Source organism: Mirounga angustirostris, unplaced genomic scaffold, assembly GCF_029215605.1.
Source record: "Mirounga angustirostris isolate CCGP_5_RB_7025 unplaced genomic scaffold, mMirAng1.0.hap1 SCAF_12, whole genome shotgun sequence".
In the NCBI taxonomy this organism is placed as follows: Eukaryota; Metazoa; Chordata; class Mammalia; order Carnivora; family Phocidae; genus Mirounga; species Mirounga angustirostris.
Genome location: NW_026991720.1, coordinates 84680202 through 84706360, shown reverse-complemented (window position 1 = coordinate 84706360; position 26159 = coordinate 84680202). Strand labels below are relative to the sequence as shown.

The 26159-nt window shown below is 39.1% G+C and overlaps 1 protein-coding gene across 15 annotated transcripts in view; it reads right to left on the bottom strand.

Annotated features, from left to right (window-relative positions):
* The window catches only part of GSAP (gamma-secretase activating protein), a 198634-nt gene that overhangs the window by 156312 nt on the left and 16163 nt on the right, over positions 1-26159 (bottom strand). For 11 of the 15 annotated variants that reach the window (XR_010406557.1, XR_010406558.1, XR_010406559.1 and 8 more), the window contains one exon: positions 21248-21336. Coding sequence is in view for 11 of the 15 variants with exons in the window: in XM_064575365.1 (XP_064431435.1) it covers positions 21248-21314 (67 nt within the window). In the remaining 4 variants the exon portion in view is untranslated. The other 4 variants (XM_064575364.1, XM_064575366.1, XM_064575363.1 and 1 more) reach the window with 3 other exon arrangements.

Sequence of the window (26159 nt, the reverse complement as noted above, 5' to 3'; positions counted from 1 at the left end):
CCAATGACCTGGCCCTGGGCCTGGGTGGGAAGCAGAAGCATCTCTGCCAGAATTGCGCCAGCGACAGTGCCTCACCTGCCACACCTGTGGTATAGTTCTAGGTGGAGAAATAGAGGCTTTTGTGGGTAGACCAGGTGGGTAGAAAGAAGAAAGGGAGAGCCACCCGTCAAGAACAATTGCATCTGATGTCACCTGTTCTTGGCTGAACCTGAATTTTACCCAGACAATAAAGCCTGTTTTTTTTTTGTTTTTTCCCATTCTTAAATAACATTTATTATTGTTGCAAACAAGTCTTTTTCATAACAGTTCTCACATTTAAAGCTATTATCAGTTATGGTTATAGAAGCAGATTTCATTGAGTGCTCTAGATGAAGTAAAGCCTGTTTTTTTTCAGAGTGTCTTCCAAGCCCCAGTGGACTCATGGCATATTTTCAAACTAGTTTTTTTTTTTTTTTTTTTAATTCAGTAAGTCCACAGAAATTTTTGCAATCCTTCTTGTCAGGTGGTAAATATTATATTGAACCACGTGTGCATGGGAATAACCTGATTTGGATACAGAAGAGACAGGATTGAAGTAGTTGAACAGGTTTGCTTGGTTTTAATGGTTACATTGCACAACCAGGGCAAGGCATCCCATGATATCAAAGGTTGTTCTAACTCAACCCGGAAATCCGGTCAAACTACCCAGGGATTCACAATAAGCACTTCAGCTCCACAACAAAGGAATGATTTCACTGACCTCATGACACGTGGCCTCTTGGATTCTGTGACCATTTCCAACTGAAGAATATATTAAATAAATGAGCATTTGCTTTTTTTGCTAGTTTTATAAAGAAAATTTATTTTTTAAAATAGGAATGGAATCCAAAATTATAGTCTAAAATGAATGCATGCACACAAAAGTTGAAAATACAGATATGATGCAAATCCAAATAAAGTATCATTTTTATCCTGTTGAAAACACAGTGTATTTTTTTTAAGATTTTATTTATTTGAGAGAAAGAGACAGATAGTGACAGAGATAGCGAGAGAGAGCACAAGCAGGGAGGAGAGGGAGAAGCAGGCTCCCACTAAGCAGGGAGCCTGATGTGGGGCTGGATCCCAGGACCCTGGGATCATGACCTGAGCCGAAGGCAGCTGCTTAACCGACTGAGCCACCCAGGCGCCCCGAAAACAGCATATTTTGATGATTACCTCATAAAGAATTTTACATTCCAGGGAAAAAGTGAAATGTTTGAGACCTTCTTTTATCCTCTTAATACCAAAAGGTAAGATTTAATCTTGTTTCCAGATTTCAGGAAAAGTTATATGAGTGATACTTTCTTAAATTCTCAGGGAAAACAAATTAAAATATTTAAAATGATTTTTCAAACTGTATATATTAACAGTTTTCTCTGAAGATCAATGTATTTAAATTGAGATCTATCTTTCCTAAAGAAGGTTTAATTTTTATTTGTTGGGTCCAACTTTTACATATGGAAGTTCAAAACTGTTCATTGTAACTGATGCTTTCTAGTTAATCATCAATTCAGTTCCCATTAATAATGCAAACTTTTACATGCAGATCTATCCATGATATTCTGTTTGCCTGGAGGAACCACGTATTAAAAGGATGACAGAGAATTCATCACCCTCATTACTTCTTGTAAGCACATTCATGGAAATAAGGCATCAATTATGGTAAGTAAATCTTTATAGACTGCTAAGGGCTAAGACTACAAACTTTTTTTTTTTTTTAAGATTTTATCTATTTATTTGAGAGAGAGAGAGCACAAGTGGGGAAGGAGCTGCAGGCAGAGGGAGAAGCAGACTCCACACTGAGCAGGGAGCCCAATGCAGGACTCGATCCCAGGACCCAACGGAGCCACCCAGGAGTACTGACACTGACTTTTTTTTTTCTTTTAAAGAATACAGTCCATTTGTAATCCTCCAATTTAGATTTCTTTGAGGTTTCCTCATTAGTAGATCAAAATATGTATTTCTGGCAAGAATGCTTAATGAGTGATGTTGTGTCTTCTTCATGCATCACTTCAGGGGGCACACAGAGAGTTTTTTCTCATTAGTAATGTAACTTGGTCACTTGGTTAAGGTCGTGCCCATTAGCAAAACAAGGTAAATTACTGGTTGCAATGAAGAAATAATTAGATGACATTTTAGAGTTATTTTGTGTGGGTTATTTTCTGAATATTAAAATTTCCTATTTAATGACAAAATACCAACCACACAAAGTAAGAAAAGATACAGGTCCTGCTATTACATGAAATGCCAGGGATCAAGGCAAGAAATATTACTTATATCAACGACTAATTGGACTGCATGATCTGATAAAAATAGCTTTGACTTATTTCACTCCCTGCAACACATTTTATGTACACGATTTCAAAGCTTTATGGCAGTCCTGAAAGTCTTGAATTCCAGCTCCATTTTGCAAAGGAGGAAACTGAGGCCAGAGAATTCAGTGATTCTTTTGGGGTTAACAAATAGTAAGAAGAAAAGACAGTATTTGAATTCAAATCTACCTGGATCTCAAACCCTTGCTTATTTGAGGATATCACACTGCAATTCTTTTAAATTAAAAAAATCTGTTTCTATATGTCAGCCCAAACCAAATATAAGTATTATTAATTCTTCTCCATATAAAAAGATTATCTTTTCAAGAAAATTTTTTAAAATGGTAATGGCAAATTTTAAAAAATTATCTTGAGTATATTTTATATTTTTTTTATTTTTAAAGATTTTTATTTATTTATTTGACAGAGAAAGAAGACACAGCGAGGGAGGGAACACAAGCAGGGGGAGTGGGAGAGGGAGAAGCAGGCTTCCCGCTGAGCAGGGAGCCTTGATGCGGGGCTTGAACCCAGGACCCTGGGATCGTGACCTGAGCCGAAGGCAGACGCTTAACCAACTGAGGCACCCAGGCGCCCCAAGAGTATATTTTAAAATAGGCACTGGAAATAATGGACAGCTGGTATGCCAGCTTTAAGTAAGACATGGTGTATGTATTAAACTTTTGCTTACTTACTCACTTATTGAACTTTATTTATCAGATGTCTCTCTATTGCAGACATTTTTTTCCTTTTTCATGTTCTCCTATTTAGCCTTATTACTCATCTATATCTTTCTTTCTGTTTGGATCTCTAGATCTCTCTCTCTCATTCAGGCCTCTTTCCTTTCCAAATATTTATCCACCTTTTCGATGTTTCCTTGTTTCCAATATACCACAGCTAATAAGGACTTGGGCACTGAAGATTGTTTTAGAGATCGGTCCTGAACCCTATGACATTTTGCATTTCCATTAATAATTTAAATGATGATAATTAAGAGTAATTCCAAAGTGGCTGGAGTGGCTACAGCCTAGGAAAACGGCATTAAAACTACAATTTCTAACAAGACAGGAAAACAGATGGAGAAGAACAGAAAATGCTTTGCAAGTATCAGTAGCACAATTACTTTAGGAAAGAAAAATAGGGGTGTCTGGCTGGCTCAGTCACTCTGATCTTGGGGTTCTAAGTTCAAGCCCCATGTTGGTTTGTAGAGATTACTTAAAAATAAATTATTTTTGAGACAGAGAGTGGGGGTGGGCAGAGGGAGAGAATCTCAAGCAGACTCCCTGCTGAGCGTGGAGCCTGACATGGAGCTCAGTCTCAGGACCCATAAAATCATGACCTGAGCCAAAATCACCAGTCAGATGCTTAACTAACTGTGCCACCCAGGTGCCTGTTGGCTGTTCACATTTTAAAATGTATGCATCTTATAGAAATATTGGAAAAATAAATGTTATAGCTATATTATAAATTAAAGATTCCAAGGAAAAATATCCAAAAGCTTTAAAAGATATACAATCAGATCTATAAGGACAAATTTAAGAAAATGAGCTTATTGGTTGACTCTGTATTTCAAAACTATTAATATGGACTGTATTAAAGCATCAAACTCTTCAGATAAGGCCATAGAAATATTATTTATAGGATCAAAGACTATTTGGAGTCTAGGATCTAATAATAGTAGATACTATTTGCTTTATGAGTATCATCTACAAAGCACTTATTATTATTTCTAAACTTTACACAGTCCTCAAAGGAAGGAATATTAGCTCCAACTTCTAATATCTTTCACTGATAAGCATTTTATTTCTTTTTTTTTTTAAACAGCATTCTTTTTTTTTTTTTAGATTTTATTTATTTGACAGAGAGAGACACAGCGAGAGAGGGAACACAAGCAGGGGGGAGTGGGAGAGGGAGAAGCAGGCTTCCCCCTGAGCAGGGAGCCAGATGCGGAGTTCGATCCCAGGACCCTGGGATCATGACCTGAGCTGAAGGCAGACGCTTAACGATTGAGCCACCCAGGTGCCCAAGCATTTTATTTCTTAATCAATAGGTGCTTGCTTTAAAAAATAAATACCTGCTGAAGAAAAAAGCCTTTTGAATCATTCATATCTAAATGAAAAACATTTCATCAGGTAATCACTTCGCTCCACTCAATACCTAATAAGTAGCTGTTTTGAAGGGGGAAGGGCAAGGGATGGAATAAATTGGGGGTACTGGGATTTAATGGGGCAGCCAGTTTGAGCTGAGCATCAGAGTAGGACTACTGGGACTTACAGGGCATGATGGGCACATTGTAATTTGTTCTACACCTCACCAGCCAACAACCACTCCCTCATGCATTCTCTGCTTAAGAGTTTGGGAAGGCTCCTTGGTGAGTAAATTTCTGTCCAGCTTGTTCCCATTGTCACAGCAGGGCAGATAAAATGGAGTAGGGATCATATATGGTAGATGCAAAGATGAACTTCCTGCTTACAAGGATGAATAAGCACTGGAACCAGCTACCCAGAGAGAGAGTCTGTGGAATCTTCATCCCAAAAGAAGTAGATATATCACGGGAAAAGGTTCTCTAATGGAAAGACGCTCTCTGGACTACATACACCTGACTAGACATGACCAGGGATACTGAAGGAGGACAAAGCTTTGCTATAAGTGAGAGGCACAGGAGTTGTTGTGTTTTTAAAAAAATGCTATGAGTATTCATTTCTGTCCAAAGCAAAAACAGATACTTATCACTTCACAAAATTTTCTTATTCTGCAAGAAATCTAGTAAAGAGACCATCTGGAGAACTTTATAGTTCAGGTTTCCAGAACTGATTTTTTTTTTTTTTTTTTTTAATAAACGACCCTTCCTAATTTTTTTAAATAACAGAAGTACTTCCAATTAGAAATTGGTAATGGGTAAGCCAATTTGGGGGAACTTTATACACCTAAAATATGCTCTTATGATTTCTCTAAACCCCCACATTCCCCCAAATTTATAAGCATATGCCAGGAAAACAGGGGGTGAGCAAGGGGAGGTATGGGTGGGGAGGACAGAAAGTTCAAGCACTGGATTTTGTTCACTTAGTTCACTGATTTTGCTCCTCTGCCAACAACATCCTTCTCTCCACAAAAAGTTAACAATTATCACAGTGTCCTCTTGTTTACTCATTAAAATCTGAGTGCCAGGGTGCCTGGGTGGCACAGTTGGTTGAGTGTCTGACTCTTGATTTCGGCTCAGGTCATGATCTCGGGATCTTGAGATCCAGCCCCACGCTGGGCTCTGTGCTCAGGAGGAGTCTGCTTGAGATTCTCTCCCTCTGCCCCTCCCCCTGCTCGCCCCCATGGTGCATGTGTGCGCTCTCTCTCTGAAATAAATCTTTTTAAAAAACGTGCCTACGATGTATTAGGCAAAGAATTAAACTGGTCCAATATGTACTGTGGGACTTTGGGCAGGTTACCTAACCTCCTTTGGAGCAAGCCTCCTCACAGTACTGCCAGCATTACAATCCTTACTTCATGCACTCTGTTGTCAGGTTACTTAACCCAAGTCTGTTCCCTCATGTATGAGATGCCATGGACAGGACCTGAGAACATATAATACCTATAAAAAATGCCTAGCATAATGTCTTACACTGTCTTTCCTATGAGAGCCTCAATGAAGTTAATCCTATTCCTTCTGCTATCTTTGGAGAGGCTCCTCAGCCATTTCAAACTAATGTCACACATAATTTCCCATGAAAACAAAGGACAGGAGTAGGGAAAACTGTTAGGTTTATATTTTGGAGTTTGACACAGGCTTCACATTACAATATTTTATCTTTCATCCTTTAATTGCTCATTATGATCAAAATCATCTGGCATGTATATTAGCTGTCTGCGTGTCCAAAGTCAAGGCTCAAAATAAATGCATATATGAGAACTTGACCAGAAACACAAATGGTTAGATCAAATAGCCAGATAAAAGTGTGAGGGTCTTGGGGTGCCTGGTGGCTCAGTTGTTAAGTGTCTGCCTTTGGCTCAGGTCATGATCCCAGGGTCCTGGGATCGAGCCCCGCATGGGGCTCCCTGCTCTGTGGGAAGCCTACTTCTCCCTCTCCCATTCCCCCTGCTTGTGTTCCCTCTCTCGCTGTGTCTCTGTCAAATAAATAAATAAAATCTTAAAAAAAAAAGTTTGAGGGTCTGGAACTTTTTCTGGTTATTTTTAATCCCTTGCCTCTTATTATTTTCATTGTTTGTATTAATAATTTTAAATGTTCTGTCCAAACTAGATCCATGGAATGTTTTAATTTTTTTCCTATTTAAGTGCAAACCCTCACTTTACTGTGGGTGAAACTTAACTTTCTATAGATTTTATGAAAACCATAGTTGAATATAGAATTTAATATGTAGATATCTCAGAGAGCAAGCTGACAGTAAGAACAATTTTTCCTTAGAATCAAGCGATGTACACATCATATATAAATACTTAGGGACCATCTAATGAGATATTCATGAACATTCTAGGACACATACAGAACAAGCATATATGACATCAATAAATACCTGTTGAGTTGACGAAAATAAAATATCTCAGAAGGGTTTTGAGTCTTGAAACCGGTTGTGATCAATATTTTTTTCATTGTATACTAAGTGGACATTCTAAGAGGCATAGCAATTATCAAGTCTATATTAATTCAATCTACAATCACCCCCCAAAATTACAAAATTAATCTATGTTTCTTCAGCTTTCATATAAGTCCATTTATTTAACATTATGTTCTTGGACTTCTGCCAAAAGCTTATGCTGAAACAACCACATAAGGACTATTCTGGCATCTTTCAGAAAATTGTAATTTGATGACACTTTTGTTTATCCTCCATAATAAGATCTGTGTGGTAAATCTGTCTTTGAATTTAATGCTTGGCAATATTTGTTTCTTCTCACCAACTAGTATGTTTCATTTTAGTTGTTAGTAAGAACTATGCAGCTTGTATTTCCTCCTTTTCTTAAAAAGATTTTATTTTTTGAGAGAGAGAGAGAGTGTATGAGAGAGAAGGCACAAGTGGCGGGGGGAGGGGCAGAGGCAGAAGGATAAGCACAGGTGAGCAGAGAGCCTGACCTGGGGCTCGATCCCAGGACCCTGGGATCATGACCCAAGCCAGAGGCAGAGGCTTAACCAGCTGAGCTGCCCAGGCATACCTTATATTTCCCTTTTTACCAAGAAGTCCAGAGTTAAGTTTTCTACTCAATTTTAACATCTACTCATTCTTTTCAGATTAATGATCCACCATCCCGACACCTTCTACTCCCAACAACCTGTTTGAAAACTGACTTGTTTTTTCTCTCTTGTGTTTTTTTTAAATGTCTCTGTACTTCATTATAAGCTACTCCAAATCTTTTTAGAAAGAATACAGATAGGGGCGCCTGGGTGGCTCAGTTGGTTGAGCGACTGCCTTCGGCTCAGGTCATGATCCTGGAGTCCCGGGATCAAGTCCCGCATTGGGCTCCCTGCTCGGCAGGGAGTCTGCTTCTCCCTCTGACCCTCCTCCCTCTCATGCTGTCTCTCATTCTCTCTCAAATAAATAAATAAAATCTTTAAAAAAGAAAAAAAAGAAAGAATACAGATAAATAATTTTATACTGTCAAACTAAGTATGATTTTTTTCTTCATTTAGCAATTATTTTGATTAAAGCTAACATTACGTCTGGGTACATAATGTTAAAGCCTAAATCTGACTCTTGATAAATAATATCTACCACAAGAGCCAAATGCTAGGGATGTGTGTTTATTTAGATGTAATCTACTGACACCCTGTAGCAGCAGTAGATATGGTTACCTCCAAACATGTCAAACAGCTCCAAATGGATATATTACATTCTTAATGTAATGCCATGTACTCCAAATACACTAAAAACTTCCTTTAATTAATAGTATAAATCATATGGCTCTACATATTTGTTTAAAATACATCAATCATTCCCTGGATTTATAGTCCAAAAAGAAACAAGTCTGACATATTTCCAGATGTGGTTATAAAGTTTTTATTCCCTTTGACTTTGATTAGCTGAGTATTTGAGGTCATCCTGAAATGTGAAGCTTGCCAGTCCAGGAGTCATGCCCATTTTATATTTGTCCTAGAGGAGAGGCTAATGGAGATCACTGTATTAGAGCATTCTCCTTGACTTCACCTTAGTGGTATGCATGCATCAGAAGGGCTGAACTGTGAAAGAGAGAACTTTGGTTCTAGTAACATTATGGGTCAAACCTTCTTCCAGTCACCATTATCTATGAACTCTGAATTGGCTACCTATGAGTAAGAGAACATCAAGCCCTAATATCAGTGGTGGGAAGTACAAACAGAAGAACAAAAATGAGGAGGTGAGTGCCTGCTGAGTGCTACCCCCAGGTCATTTTTGGCCGCTGGGTAACAAGCTAGGCCTCTTCTGGGTTAGTTCCAAGTGTAGCATGGACGAAGGCTAGCTCTGAAATCAATATTCTGCTGATCATTTGATCATTTCACGAAAACTGAGAAGGAATGTATTACCTTCTCTTCTTTTTTGGCCTTCTATTCAGGAGTGCATGCCATTAAGCAACTCTTATTCTTGCAAGAGGAAGTCGATCGTTACTCCAACCCAGAAAAAAAACTAGAACGAGTCTATGTGCTTAAAGAAGCACGATCACGGAGATGATCTGAAGGATATGAAATCAATTCATTCCTCTAGATAATCAGTCACAAAATGAGGTCAATTTAGCCCGCAGAAGTACTTTATTTGGCCCACATAGTATCTTTAAAAATTTGAGCTGACATTGAAAAATTGTGAGATTTCAAATATAGAAGGACTGGCAACACCGTACGTGTGTCCCCACATGGCAACATCTGCTGGAGCTGAGACATGGCAGCTGTGCCTTTTAATGAGGGTAGGGACTCTCCAGGTGGTTACAGTCCACAGACATCTGCCTTTGCAATGCCTACAAATACTCTACAGTCAATGAGAACCAGCAGAGGTAGGATTGTATCATGTACTGCCATTTTAGCGTCAGTATGGCTTTTACTGATTTTAATTTTGGTGGCTGTCGTCAGCCTACATTTAGGGATGCTATGAAACAGCCTGAGAAACTCTGTATTCGGCTACAGTTAAGAGTGTGGATTGCATGTTCTTTACAAAGCGGAATCTTCTGTGAGGACCGTTAGGAGAGATTTTTTTTCTTCCTTTTTTTTTTTTTTTTAAGGATTTTATTTATTTGACAGAGAGAGACACAGCGAGAGAGGGAACACAAGCAGGGGGAGTGGGAGAGGGAGAAGGAGGCTTCCCACTGAGCAGGGAGCCCAATGTGGGGCTCGATCCCAGGACCCTGGGATCATGACCTGAGCCGAAGGCAGACGCTTAACGACTGAGCCACCTAGGCGCTCCAGGAGAGATTTTCTTCTGCCTCTATTAAGAGGCCTATGCATGCTTGTCCTAAGCAGTTGGTTCACTTTCTTCTCATATGGTATCTTGTGTATCTCATCAGCTTATTCTCTTTTTGGTAATTATAAAATCTAAAGACAAATCTGTAGCCCATTCTTAGCAACGACCTAGGGCTCAATGGTGTATGTGCACCCCTGCCTGCATCTGACAGTTCTCTTGTCTTTTGCTTCAGCCTTCATCCTTGCTTTACATATAAAGTAACACATATTATACATTAACAGAGGAAAATAAAAAGGAGATAGCAAAAATGGAATATCTAGAGAACTCCTCTTGATACTAATTTTTTTAAAAAGACTTTATTTATTTGACAGAGAGAGACACAGCAAGAGAGGGAACACAAGCAGGGGGAGTGGGAGAGGGAGAAGCAGGCTTCCCACTGAGCAGGGAGCCCGATGCGGGGCTTGATCCCAGGACCCTGGGATCATGACCTGAGCCGAAGGCAGACGCTTAACGACTGAGCCACCCAGGTGCCCCTTGATATTAGTTTTTAAAGAAAATACATAACCAAAGTTAGGAAATTCAAATAGTATAGAGAATAAGTTTAAAATGTCCTGGGGTGCCTGGCTGGCTCAGTCGGTAGAGCATCTGACTCCTGGTCTCAGGGTCGTGAGTTCAAGCCCTACACAGAGTGTGGAGCTTACTAAAAAAAAAAGAAAAGAAAAATCTCCCTCCTTACCTGCAGTTCCTTTCCTCAAAGATAACTACCTGCAGACGCACACATATATTTTAATATCAGGGTAAAGATGTATCATCAAGGCTGAAGAAAGAAGTTCCCTTTCTGATACTTAGCATTTTCTAGGAATAGTTTAGATGTCTTTTTAAGAATTTTACTACCTTGCTCTGAATATTGTAATTCTTTTATAATAATTTATAGTACTAGATTTTCTTTGAGGTAAAAAAAGAGCCTTCACAAAAATATTATTTACAGGACAATTAGGAAAATAAGAATACTAACTGGATAATTGATGATACTAAAAAGTTACCATTGTTTTTGGATCTGTAATAATAATTTTGTGATTATGTTTAAATGGTGGAGTCCTTACTTTTAGATACGTGTACCAAATATTTACAAATATTTATAAAATATGATACTTAGGACTTCAAGTAATTTGAGGTAGAGTAGAAAAACAAAATTGGTGAATTGATAATGGTTAAAACTGGGTGATGGGCATATGGACTTCTTAATACTGTAATATTATTATATGTTTAAAACTTTCCATAATAAAAAGTTTAAAGACTTCATAGGTACTATTAGATTTATTTAAAATGTGAAAACTGAGTTTTAAAAATATAATCTAATACTTCTTTGAATATATATTTTTAAAGATCTATTTGAGAGACAGATATTAAGAGAGACAGAAAGGAAGGGAGGGGAAGAGGGAGAGAGAAACTCAAGCAGACTCCCCTCTGAGCGCAGAGCCCGATGCAGGGCTCCATCTCACAAGCCTGACATCATGACCTGAGCTGAAGCCAAAAGTTAGATGCTTAACTGACTGCGTCACCCAGGCGCCCCTCTTTGAATTTTTTTTTTTAACATTACCCAAGAAAAATATAAATTTCTTTAGATTATCGAAGGCATTATTTTTACAGTTCCAGCATGCAAGTGTTGTTTATCTCAGTTTTATTGAAATATAATTCACATACCATAAAATGCACCCTTTTAAAGTATACCCTTCAGTGGCTTTTCATATTTTCACAAATTTGTGCAAGTTTTATCACTGTCTAATTTTAGAACATTTTTATCACCCCAAACAGAAACTCCATGCCGTTAGCAATCTAGCATGAGACCTGACTGCAGACTCACTCCACTGTAATCTGGCTCTTTCTTTCAAGATGTCAATACAAGTAAATCCTCCACTCCTCTGCAGAGAGGTCTAATGATTTCTAAGCACTTTTCCTTTCCTATCACAAAAACAAGATCTCAATTTTCTTCTCATCTCCTCATCACACCCACATCATAAAAAATATAGTCACCTTCTACAGGACACTGCAAGTATAGGCTTCCTGAAAGAAGATTATGTACTCACAGATGATGGGTCTGGCCAACAGAATGTGAGCAGATATGATATACATAATATCTGAGCAGAAGCTTTAAAAGACATTGTGTTCCCACCAGCCATCTTTGTTCTGCCATGAGAAGGGAATGTCTCACAAGGGCAATGCTGCTTCACCCTAGGTCCTAAAATGAGGAGTCATGTGAAGCCTACCAGAAGGCTAATAGAGGTGCAAGTGACCTACAAGCCACATGCAATATGAGCCAGCTACTGAGATAACCTTGTGAAACTAATATATCTTCACGTGGCATAAAAACTCAGAATAAATGCCAGTTTTGTTTTACTCAATTTATATTTGAGTATTTGCAGAGAAAATGAACTGCTAATGGAGAACTGTGGAACAAGGCAGAAGATTCCCTATCTCCTAAGATCTTATAATCTTGTAATATTATAAGAACGGTGGCCTTTGGAGACATTTTGACTTTTACATTCCTTCAGAAAGCCCACCCCAACTCAGTTCTGGTACCATCGAAGACAGAAAAATTCCTGCTCATCAATGTCCACAATAGCCAAAATATGGAAAGAGCCCAGATGAATGGATAAAGAAGATGTGATGTGTGTGTGTGTGTGTGTATATATATGTATATATATATGTGTGGGTGTGTGTGTGTGTGTATATATATGGAATATAACTCAGCCATCAGAAAGAATGAAATCTTGCCATTTGCAATGATGTGGTTGGAACCAGAGGGTATTATGCTAAGTGAAATAGGGGAAAGACAAATATTGTATGATTTCACCTATATGTGGAATTTGAGAAACAAAACAGACAGGGGAAGGGAAGGAAAAATAAAATAAGATGAAAATTGAGAGGGAGACAAACCATAAAAGATGCAGAACTCTAGGAAACAAACTGAGGGTTGCTGGAGGGGAGGTGGGTGGGGGGGGATGGGGTAATTGGGTGATGGGCACTAAGGAGGGCACTTCATGGAATGAGCACTGGGTATTATATGCAACTGATGAATCACTAAATTCTACCCCTGAAACTAGTAATACACTATATGTTAATTAAATTGAATTTTAATTTTAAAAAATTTTAAAAAAAGAAAGAAAAAAAAAGAAAAATTCCTGCTCAGAAACACACAAAGCTACCAGACATGGGGATAAGGACAGTGCTTCAGAAACTAAGAGAAGAATCGTTGTCTTTGTCAGAAGTGAATTTTTCTGAAGCCCTTGACTGTTCCAGCTACTGTAGAGGGTTCCTAAAAGGGCCAGGAGAGGTATCTCCAACAACTATTGTCAGTGAGCAAGAACAGAAAAACAATAGTTTCTTAAAATGTTGTTTAAATCAAATTGACTAATTTTAAAATAAAGGCCTCAGTTACTCTAATTAAGGGATCATATTCAGAATTCATATGAGAAAACAGATGTTTACAGAATGAAAAAATACATTAAGATTGATTTGCTATAAAGTTCATTTAAGAATCAAACTCTTTGTAAATGTATTGTTCCACTTAAAAAACTCATTTTACACACAGCTACTCAGGCAGTTATTGTATAAATTGAGGTGGCCTCGGTGGCGTAGGTCCTTATACACTGATTCCATTTTCGTTTGGGGCTGGCTTTCAGCTGGTTAAATGTCAACCTTAATTTTACTTGTGAATGTGGCTATCTATAGGTGGCAGCCTGTTTATTTAGCTGCTTCTTTGTAGGGGGGAATGCCGGGAGTAGAGGGTGTTTGTTATGCTTTTCTCATTGAAAATGGAGGAAGTCATGTTTTTATTCTGGTTCTACTTCCTGTTTATAGGCTAAAGATGGAATTGTCATTATGCTGTGGAAACACCTTATATATTCTTTTCCTCCCACTCTTTCATGAACAGGATATAACATAGAGGAATTCTTGCTTAGTCCTGGGATATCTGAATGTTTATGTATGAAATATGACAAAATTAAATTTCAGGATAAATTAGTATAGCTTTGTGAAAGGCAATTTAGTGGTAATTTAATTAAAAAACAGTTTTTTAAAGATTTTATTTATTTATTTGAGAAAGAGAGAGTGAAAGAGAGAGAGCATGAGTAGGGAAAGGGGCAGGGGGAGAAGCAGACTCCCCGCTGAGCAGGGAGCCTGGGGGGCTAGATCCCGGAACTCGAGGACCATGACTGGAACTGAAGGCAGACACTTAACGGACTGAGCCACCTAGGCACCCCCACCCCCCAAATTTTTTTGAGTAGGCTCCATACCCAATATGGGGCTCAAACTCATGACTCTGAGGTCAAGAGTTGCATGCTCTACCGACCGAGCCAGCCAGACACCCCTTAGTGATACTTTTTTTTTTTAAAGATTTTATTTATTTATTTGAGAGAGAGAATGAGAGAGAGAGAGCACATGAGAGGGGGGAGGGTCAGAGGGAGAAGCAGACCCCCCGCTGAGCAGGGAGCCCAATGCGGGACTCGATCCCGGGACTCCAGGATCATGACCTGAGCTGAAGGCAGTCGCTTAACCAACTGAGACACCCAGGCGCCCCCCCTTAGTGGTACTTTTAAAAAAATATATACAAATCCTTTACAATAACAAATTATAGATATTTATCCTATAGAAACACTTTTATATATATTCAAAGATCTATAAACAAGGATGATCTAAATGAAAGAAGAAAAGATCCAAATGTCTTTCCATAAAAGTATGATTAAACAAGTTATGGTACATCCATATTGTGAAATACTGTGCAGTCTTTAAGTGGTATGAGGTGGTCTACCAGTTAAAGATGATGTATTGATACACTAAATTTCATTTAAATGAGAGCAAAGGAATGAAACAGCATATAAACCCACAATGACAAAGACAATAGAAAATCAGAAGTGACAGCAAGACATTTTAACAAATTTCTAAAGAAGATGGAGGAGAGGGAACCAGTGTCTCAGTGTCTCAGCCCACGAGCAATCTTGTGGCCTCCTTCCCCCCCTCCTACCGCCACCTGTCAAGCCTGCAGACCAGGCTGAGAGCTTATCTGCAACCTCGTGAGACGCTGAGCAAGAATCACCCAGCTATGCCACGCTCCAAGTACTAACCCACAGAAACTGTGAGATAATAAAGGTATATTGTCTTAAGCCATTAAGTTTTTGGGTAATTTGTCACACAGCAATAGATGACTAATACAAAGCCTTAAATTGAAAAGTTAAGAAACAGCATTATAGGCATGTTGCGTGATTTTAGAGGTAACTATTTTAAAACCCCCCACTGTTTGATTTCAAATGGCATGCAGGTATTCACTGACTAAATTTAAAATTTAAAAGATGTAGATTTACATATGTTGAAAATTTTAAACTGTAGGAGTTTCACATATTTATACACATAGATGTGTGCATATGCAAGTATACACATATGTACACGTATAGATATATACGTGTACCTATAAATGCATATATATGTATAACACTTATGAATGTATCTTTGCAAATAGATTGAAAAGTATCTGGAATATCGAATTAGAACAGTACTGGAGGGGAGGCTAAGAGATTTCCACTCTTTATGTATTTCACGTTAAGTTATTTTATTTATTTATTTGACAGAGAGACACAGCGAGAGAGGGAACACAAGCAGGGGAAGCTGGAGAGAGAAGCAGGCCTCCCGCCGAGCAGGAAGCCCGATGCGGGGCTCGATCCCAGGACCCCGGGATCATGACCTGAGCCAGAGGCAGACACTTAACCGTCTGAGCCACCCAGGCGCCCATATTTTTTATTTTTATTTTAAAAAGGCAGTCGTTCAACCGAGCCACCCAGGCGCCCCTTTATTTTGCTTTTTTTTTTTTTTTAAGATTTATTTATTTATTTATTTGAGACAGAGAGAATGAGAGACAGAGAGCATGAGAGGGAGGAGGGTCAGAGGGAGAAGCAGACTCCCTGCCGAGCAGGGAGCCCGATGCGGGACTCGATCCCGGGACTCCAGGATCATGACCTGAGCCGAAGGCAGTCGCTTAACCAACTGAGCCACCCAGGCACCCCTTTATTTTGCTTTTGAAAGATTTTTAATTTACTTATTTGAGAGAGAGAGCAGAACGTGCGAGAACACGAGTGGCGGTGGGCAGAGGGAGAGGGAGAAGCAGCTTCCCTGCTGAGCAGGGAGCCCGATGCGGGGCTCGATCCCAGGACCCCGGAATCATGACCTGAGCCAGAGGCAGACGCTTGACCGTCTGAGCCACCCAGGTGTCCCAGAAAGGAATTGTGCTTGAAGCCAGAGGAACTGTGGCTTTAGCATAGTGACAACTCCAAAATTTATACAGAACAAAGAGGTACAAGAGTAGCAATTCGATTCACGAGTGTACAGCAAACACAGTTTTTAAGTAAATTCAAGGTGATTTGGGGGAATTCCAATAGACTTTAGGGTCTTCAAATTTTGTAATGTAGCAAACACATTTCTATTCAGATAGTTCATTTAAGGTGGCTGGGAGTAAGGGCAGGGAGTAATGGCAAGGCCTCCAGCCATTTCCTGCCATAACTTGTTTTGTCACATTGGGCAAAGCATTTTAACCTCTTGACACCTTAGTGTCCTCTGGAAAATGAGAAGGTTGGACTACATAGTTTAAAAAGTCTGGTCCAACCTTTAGATTCTATAATTCTGACATTTTGTGACATTCATTTTGGGGGGGGGAGGGGCTGAGGAAGAGGGAGAGAGAGAATCTTAAGTAGGCTCCATGCCCACTGTAGAGCCTGACCTGGGACTTTGAGATCATGACCTGAGCCAAAATCAAGAGTCAGACGCTTAACTGACTCAGCCACCCAGGCACCCCTGACATTCTGTGACCTTCAAAACTCAGATGAGAAAAACACTAATTACTGGGTCATGGTTATCAATTGACTTTTGAATACAATTTAGATAATAAATTCTGAATTTTTAAAATTCTACAAATTTTACAACTTCATTAACTGAAACAATAGAGTGAATCATACAAAAAGCTTATAATTAGGAACACCTGGGTGGCTCAGTCAGTTGAGGGTCTGCCTTCGGCTCGGTCGTGATCCCAGGGTCCTGGGATAGAGCCCTATGTCGGGCTCCCTGCTCAGTGGAAGTCTGCTTCTCCCTCTCCCCCTGACTTGTTCTCTTTCTCTCTCACTGTCAAATAAATAAAAATCTTTGAAAAACAAAAAGCTTATAATTAAGAGTCATTTATATTTAGATTGATAATATAGTACGTGATAATTTTAAAGCAAATATGATAATTGTTTTTATTACATTTTATTCCAATACTAACATTCTTTTCCAATTCTCTAAATGACATGTGTGGGCAATATAATCAATCTAATCAGCAACTGAAAATATGTTTTGAATAAAATAAAAAATGTAGAAAACTAAAAGTGACTTAACTTAGAACATTCTTACCAAAAATAGCAAACATCTTCCATAGCATTTTAACATAACCATGAATACATAGCCAATACTTTCAGGTAATTAAGAGCATGAACTTTACTTTCAAATAGACCTTAAGTTATTTTGTATAGGTTATCTAAGCTCTTTGAACCTCAGTTTCCTGATCTATAAAGTGGAAAATAAAAAAAAATATTATGTACTTCATAGTAGGTGTGTGAGGATTAAATGAGATAATACAAGTAAAGCACACATTATAGGGCTTGGCATATGGTAGTTGCTCAAAACAGCTGATTTCTTTCTTTTGATTGTCCTCAAATACCATATTTACCCAACCCTTTGCTTACTTTCGAATAATATGCCAGTGTATTATTTATTATATGCTATAATTAGAAGCATCATGGACTTGTGGTTAAGAGTCAGATTCTAGGGGCGCCTGGGTGGCTCAGTCGTTAAGTGTCTGCCTTCGGCTCAGGTCATGATCCGAGGGTCCTGGGATCAAGCCCCACATTGGGCTCCCTGCTCAGCGGGGAGCCTGCTTCTCCCTCTCCCTCTGCCGCTCTCCTTGCTTGTGCTGGCTGTCGAATAAATAAATAAAATAAAAAAAGAAAACTAAATATTTATTCATTTTAAAGAGAGAAAGAGAGAGAGAGGGAGAGAGACAGAGAATACGTGAAAGGCACAGGGAAGAGAGAGGGGAAGCAGTTTCCCATCTGAGCAGAGAGCTCTATGTGGGGCTGGATCCCAGGACCCTGAGACCATGACCTGAGCCAAAAACAAGAGTTGGATGCTTAACTGACTGAGCCACCCAGATGCCCCAGGATCCCTTCTTTGAAGGGACTTTAACAAGCATCTTTGAAGAAACATCTATGAAGCTAACTTTATTACAATGATTTTTTGTTTAAGCAATGAACCCAGGAATATTTGTTTTGCTGCTTTAAAAAAAAAAAATCAAATACACTAACCTATAGCAAATAGAAACACAAAGATCTGGCCAAAGGACATCATAAGCAACTTTTCAGAAGGAAAATCTTTTTCTTTTTTAAGCTGCTCGTTTTTATTTTATTTTATTTATTTTTCACTTTTTTTAAAAGTAAGCTCTATGCTCAACGTGGGGCTTGAACTCACGACCCCGAGATCAAGAGTCACGTGCTCTACTCCGAGCCAGCAAGGCGCCCCCTCAACAAGAAAATCTAGATGACACTAATACCAACTGTCTTCCTCACTCTAATTTTAAAACCTTATCACACTGGCAGCATGTTTTTCCCCCCACAAATGATGACCTGTATTATATCCAATGCAGAAAAACCCATTCATTTATTGTTTCCCTAAAACTTGTATTGTTACCAGACTCCTCCCCGCTCTTCAAAGTGCAGCTAAAATATTACCTCCTCTGTAAGGCTGGCACTGAGCTTTCTCCTGTTTCTCAGACAGAACCCATCCCTTTCTGTTTTTGCTTACATAGTACCTTGGAGTTAGCAGTAGCTAACATTTATCATCAACAATCGTAATTTTTTATTACTTTGTTTTTCTCCTGTTAGAATGGAGCTTACAAAGGATGTCTTATTCTACAGTGTACTCTTTGAATTTGGTTTTGGTCCACCTGATTTCTATTTTGTACCTGGCCTGCACTCCTTTGTGGAGTCTGCTTTTCTCACCTGAGACATCTCTCCCTTTTTTGAAAGAGACTGAGCCTACAACTTGGCTTCTTCGACTAATGCCAATTACATGGCCTGTTTTCTGAAGGCATCTTCTTGCTTCTTAGCACACATTTATTTTGGACAGTGACATTAGAAAAGTCTTTAGGCTTTTTAAGTTTAGAGACTGTGGAAAAGACGGTCCCTATATCTATTCTCTCTCTTTCGTATGGCAACAGAAACCCCAATTTTCACTGAGCACATGGTGGCCCAAAGAAAAGACTACACTTCTCAGCAACCCCACAACTGAATGTGGTCCTACAACTAATTTATTGCCATTAACTGGTGTCCGTGACCTTCACCCAAAGACCACAGGAATAAGCCAGTAGTTGAACAAGTTGGGTTTATTGTTCATTTCAAGGGAGAATGCACACCGTAGGGAACCAGGGGTGTCTCAGTAAGAGGGTGTTAGACTTTAGTATAGAATTGGGCTTGTATTAGGCCATTTTAGGAAGGGTTGAAGCAGCAGGGCTTTACTGTGGATTGCATGTTGTCAGGAAGCAGGGGACAATTCTGTAATTAGGTATCTTAAAATGTTACCAGGAGAAATGAAACACAACCACAGCTGTAACTGGTAACAAAGCAGCAGTCGTTCATATTAGGCAGAATAGGGAGACGTTTGGACAATGTTCATTATTTTTGTCTGTGTTCAGGCATAATTATGGAGTAGTTTGTTTTTATGGCCTTGTCTGATGTTGGTGTTCTTTGAAATTGCATGTGCTTAACAGAATACCAAGGCCTAGCTATGAGTGCTAGAGCAGCTCCTGGAGGTCAGGGGCTGCTTTTCTCTCTCTTCTAGGTAAGCAAAATATGGCACTGAAACCTTCTTTAAAAAATAGCTGGCGTGTATCCTTTGCCCTTGATTCCTCTTTTCCTTCTCCAGACAGACTGGAATGCGGCTGTGATGGCTGCAGTAGTCCAGGTGGAACATGAACTGATCTTGGGAATGGAGCTACGATAGTCCTGGACCACCTTACCCCTAGACTTTTATGGGAGAAAGAAGCAAAAGACTATCTTGTTTAAGCTACTGTTATTGGGATCTTTTACTCACAGCGGAAGTTATTCCTAACAGATACAGGGATCTAATGATCAGTTCTCTTTTCAGTGTATGTTTAAGGTTGTTTTCAACCTTAAGTTGTATAAATTGACATGTCAGAGCTGTGATTTAAGTGCCAGAACTAATTACCTTTGTACAAATGGAAGAACATTATCAATCTGTACTGTTGTAAGTTGAAATACTAGGACAGAAGTCTCCCAAGCTGGTGTACTGAGCACTGGTTTATCTCTAGTTTACCTTTACCACAAAGGTGTATTCTGAGTTTCAGCTAACTGTGTGAGTCCATATTGCTTACTGACTCCTTGATGTGTGGCCCAAGGGCTTTGATTTCTGTGCCTTTGGCCCCATATGGCTATCAAAATTAAAGTCAAAATTTGCTAAGGATCAGCAAGTGTTTTTAGCACATGGATTCGGTGCTAACTAACCTGAGTTTTAGTTTTCCTGTATCTTCAATGCTTTTAAACTCTTTCTTTATATTTTTTCTAGCATTTTTAGTGATTTTTATAAGGAAGATTAATTAGTTCAAATAACCTCATCTACCATTAGTCAAAATATTTATAACGTTAAGACTCATTACTACTTTTTGCTTCTTTTTACATAAATTTTCTGCATGAACATGCATTACTTTTGGAATGAGAAAAAATACAAGTTATTATAAAAGCTGTAACGCTAAAAACAATAATTTGTTTTGTATCTTTAAACTCTATTATCCATAATTTAGAGAAGACTTTAATGTGAGCAATATCTGACTTTCTAATGAACTGATTACTTTTTTATCTAAAATTTGGTAATACGGTATTTGATTGATTTAAAAAAATGAGACTACCTTACATTGTCTTTACTTGAATATCATGAACACATTATTATACTGACTAGTAAAGCATTCCTGAGTATTAGCATGTATTCACTGTAAACAGCCTAAGTCCATGTTATTGACAAATAACTCCTTGGGCCCCTTTGATTAAAAAATATATTACTTCCTTATCATTTGTAGTATTTGTCATGCTATTTGTAAACTGCGTACTTATCATTAGAACTGTTTGTTTTTTCATAAATGTGTCTTATTTCCTCTATTAACTATTAAACTCCTAGAAGAAATTATGTCTTATACATCCTTACAATCTGTATAGTATCTCACTCAATATTTTTGGTAGGTTAATTGCATTTCTAAACTTTTGAGAAAGTTTGTGACATAATTATTTCTAATGTAAAATGAGGTTCAACAGTAGTTATGAAATTATAATATACTAATATGCACAGAGTAACAGGGAGACATTGCTACAATGTAGTTTTCCTTCTTATATCTACCTTGTGTTTTGAGTGCTAGATACTTTATAGATTACAGATGAGATTTCTGTGGATTTAAGATTACTTAGTACCTGAGTATCCAGCTTGAAGATTTACCCAGGTCTCTCCTGCTTCCTGTCTTTTAGACATATTTCTCATTGATGTCTCCAGCGAATGTGAACTAGAGAAAAAGAGAGGAAAGAAAGTCAAGTCAGCTGATGGGGCTACCCACTTACTGCTCTGGGGTAAAGTATGGTAGAAAGAAGTTTGAAATTATTATTTAAATTATTATTTGAGACGAGAATAAAGAAATACAGCCCTTCCTTATCCTCAGGGCCTAAGACCCCTAATGAATGCCTGTGGGTAGTACTGAACCCCATATATACTGTTTTTCCTATACATACGTACCTATGATAAAGTTTAATCTGTAAATTAGGCACAGAAAGAGAGTGGCAACAACAATAATAAAATAGAACAATTATAACAACATACTGTAATAAAATTTATGTGAATGTGGTTTCTCTCTCTCAAAATACCTTCTCGTCCTGTATTTGCCCTTTTTCTCGTGATGATGAAATGATAAAATGCCTCCATGATGAGCTGAAGCGAGGTGAATGATGTAGGCATTGTGAAGTGGTGTTAGGCTGCTACTGGCCTTCTGACAATAGGATCATCTGCTTCTGGACTGTAGTTTACCATGGGGAACTGAAACCACAGATGGGGGGAGGGGCACAACTGTAACTGCAGACTGACTAGCTGTACCTGAGACATGTTCATTTAAACATGTACATTCTAATGGTAGTCGATATTTTCAGTCAGAGAGAACTTTGATTAGAGGAAGCCCAAGTGAGACAACAAAGTCATTCTTTTTTTAAAGATTTTATTTATTTGACAGAGAGAGAGAGAGAGAGCACAAGTAGGCAGAATGGCAAGCAGAGGGAGAGGGAGAAGCAGGCTCTCCGCTGAGCAGGGAGCCCGATGTGGGGCTCGATCCCAGGACTTTGGGATCATGACCTGAGCCGAAGGCAGATGCTCAACTGACTGAGCCACCCAGGCGCCCCAACAAAGTCATTCTTATGTTCAGTGACCACATGCCCCAGATTTTTCAGAACAGTTCCTGTTTTAGACATTGAGTCTCATTGTTACCATTGGTACATTCCAACATGTCTGACACATATCTTGATTTGTGACATAAATATGTCACCATATTTATAGGGACATTTAAGATACTTTTGAAAATTCTCCAGGTAAATTTCATCCAGGTATCCCTGATATCCATTTTGTGGACTTTCTGCAAATGTTCCAGAATACTTCCTAAGTATTATGACTTTATATAACATAGAGAGTAAAACCTCATTTCTCCATTTTGGGTAAGTGGCACCATGCTTCATCCAGTAGGAACCTGGGAATCGTGACGCTTTCCTCTCCTTGAGTAAGTCTCTTAATCTTGTACTGCATACCCTCCCTCCCCATGTGATGCCTCACCATTCATCCTCCACAGTAAGCCAAAATGGTCTTCTCTAGAAGAGCAAATGCATTCATGTTATCTCTGCTGTAAAATATTGTCCAGTAACTCCTCATTGTTGTAGCAAAAGAAATAAACTCAAATGTCTGCAGGGGTAGATAGGAAACCCAACTATGTGATTAGTTGGGTCAACTATGGTTTGAAGAGGTGGGCCTGAGGAGACAGGAAACTGGAGGATGTATGTCTGCTTAAAGGTATTTAAATTAACAACAATAACAACAAACAAACAAACTAACATCCCACAAAAAAACCTACACCAAACAAAGCATATCTGTGGACAAGATTCCACCTGTGAGGTGACAGTTTTAATCCTTCTACCTTGTTAGTGTGGTAAAACAAACCTCTTTGTTATCTTGTCTACAAGCATCCATTCTGCTTTTCAATTATTCTAACTATGTAGCTGCTTAACTAAATGAAATTGTCTGAGTATTTTAGAACTGCAGTTTTAAAATTTTCAAGTGCACAGAGTAGAACTGCCTGTCAGAAATGTTTCAATGAACAGATAAATACTGGCTACGATTGGCATACACGTTTATGTGAACAAATGAAGCCAAAGATGAGCATCCTTAGATCCACCCGCTCTCATGCTCACCAGAAAACTACATGGTAATGATCAAAAGTCTGAACCCTAAACCCAAAACTCCTGTTTGTAAAATGAGCATGATTAATAGTATTTACTTCATAGTTTACTGTAAAGATTCAGTGAGATAAAATGTCCAAAAGCATTCAGTATAGTGTCTGGTGCATATAAGCACTCAACACATATTGATAATTGTAGTAGTATATATTTTGAGATATTTACCCATAATTTTTTCTTCTCTCCATTTTCCTTTTCCCTTCTCCACCGCTCAAAATTCAAAGAGATAGCTACATGTTCACTCTCTCAGGGAAGGGATCAGAACATGGTTGAAAACAGCTGGGCCAGCAAGTTTTTTGACTTTTATTTCTAAAAGTCCTGGAAATGATGAGAAGACTGAAGAACAAAATATTATGGCCATAAAGGTGGGTAAGGATTTCTCCAAGACAGAAACAAAATATCCCCAGGCTGTGTGTGAAGGATGGGGGATTCTGCAAATAGGTCTGTCTTCAGGAAAAGGGGGAACTTTTAGGCCTTGCTTCCTGAGCACAGAAACTAGGAAGGTACAATCCCAGTGAAAGAATAATTACATGGTGTGTTGGGGTCAACAGGGTCATAGACAACCCCACAATAATTTCCATACTCCAAGTGCTTCGTGAAACAGCAGAACTTCTGTGCTCCTGGGATGCCAAGCAAAAGACAATGTTTATATCTGAATGAGCCATGATGCATTAGGTAGGTATGTATTACTGTACAGAAAATTACCTCTCCAAAACTGAGTGGGTTAACAACAAACATTTATCTCACATAGCAGTGGCTTAGCTGGGTGCTTCTGGCTAGGGGTCTCTCATGAGGCTGTAGTCAAAATATCAGCTGTGCCTACAGTCCTCTGAAGACTTGAGGAGGGCTAGAGAATCCACTTCTAAAATGGCTCCATTACATGGCTGGCAAGTTGGTACTGGCCATTGGTAGGCGGCCTATTCCTCACCACGTGCATCTCTCACAGGCTGCTTGAGTATCCTTGGGGCATGGTGGCTAGCTTCACCCTGAATGAGACATCCAAAACAGCAAGTCAGAAGTGGCGATGTCTCTTTTTTGACCTAATCTCCAAAGCCACGGGCTATTATTTCCCCTGAATTTTTTTTTTTTTAAAGATTTTTATTTATTTATTTGACAGAGAGAGACACAGCGAGAGAGGGAACACAAGCAGGGGGAGTGGGAGAGGGAGAAGCAGGCTTCCTGCTGAGCAGGGAGCCCGATGCGGGGCTCGATCCCAGCACCCTGGGATCATGACCTGAGCCGAAGTCAGATGCTTAATGACTGAGCCACCCAGGCGCCCCTATTTCCCCTGAATTCTATCTGTCACACAGACCAACCCTCATACGATGGGGGAAGGGGTGACACAAGGGGATGGAAGTCAGGAGGTAAGAATCATTAGAAGCAGGCTACCACATGGACGACTGGGGTGGTAACTGTTTCAGCGGCAAGCTGCTTTGCCTGATCACCTCAACAAGGTGCCAATACCTGACAACTTGCCAAGTTGAAAGATACCAGAACCTAGCATAATTGGGGGAGGAGAGGCTTAAAGGATTGCTCTTAAATTTTCCATCAACTGGTGGGACTGGAGGCACAAAACAGAATTTAAACTATCACAGAAGGTAAAGAAATGTATTTTTCTTATACAGTTTATGAATAATGATAGCAACTGCCATTATTATTGTACATATGGGAGTAACTCTACTTTTGTATCATTTTTCCCAAACAGTTCAAGGTGATTCAAGTTCCACTAATTCTCAACTTGGAAATCAACTGTAGAATCAATTGGGAATTTTTTTTTTTTTTAAGATTTATTTATTTGAGAGAGAGAGACAAAGAGAGCATGAGCAGGGGGAGGGGCAGAGGGAGAGGGACAAGCAGACTCCCCACTGAGTGCAGAACCTGATGCGAGGCTAGACCCCAGGACCCCAAGATCATGACCTGAGCCCACGTCAGATGCTTAACTGACTGAGCCACCCAGGTGCCCCTCAACTAGGAAGTTTTAAGAAAATACCCACCCACAGAGCTACTGATTTAATTGATCTGGAGCAGAGCTGGGGCAACAGTAGTTTTAAAAGCCCCTCAGATGATTCTAATACGTAACGGGTTGAGACCCAATGGCTTCTCCAAATCCCAGGCCTTATTGCTATTTCAGACATCTATGATTCTATCAGGAGTTCACCTTATAGGAAGCTGGCTAATTCTTCCTGCCAACTGCCTATGACAGTTTTCTTTAAAAACACCAGAATAACTTCTCAGCATTCTACTGGAGAGAAGAGCAAAGGCTAAAGTTTGCTAAAAACAAAATAGGACCAATGGAATCTCAGTTGGCTCTGTATTCTCAAAAACAGTCAGTGCAACCCTGCCTATTAGGCCTATCATCCTCAACAAGTGGTTAAAACTGAAGCCTCACCCATCAACTATAATCTCTCTCTTTCTCACACACACACACACACACACCCCTCCACACTTTCTCTTCTTTTATTCTATTTTTCCTGACTTCTTCAAGAAATCTGACACTTTTAAAATATATTCATCTCTCTGGACTTGAAGGACATAATTGATCTCTAGTTCCCCTACTTTTGTGACAATTTCTTGTTTTTTGCAAGCTGCTCTTTCTCTGCCTGCCTCTTAAATTATAGTGTTCTCTAAGATTCTGTTCTTGGCTTTCTTTTCATCTCTTATACATTGTTTTCCATAAGCAGAACAATTTATTTCCATAGTGTCATCTCTACCATCTATTTATTGACAATTCCCAGGTCTTTATTTTCCAGTTCAGGCTTTTCTTTGTGTTTCAGACCTGCATTCAACTGAGGCACCTGAAACCCAACATGTTCAAAATGTAATCATTAGCCTTCCCCACATC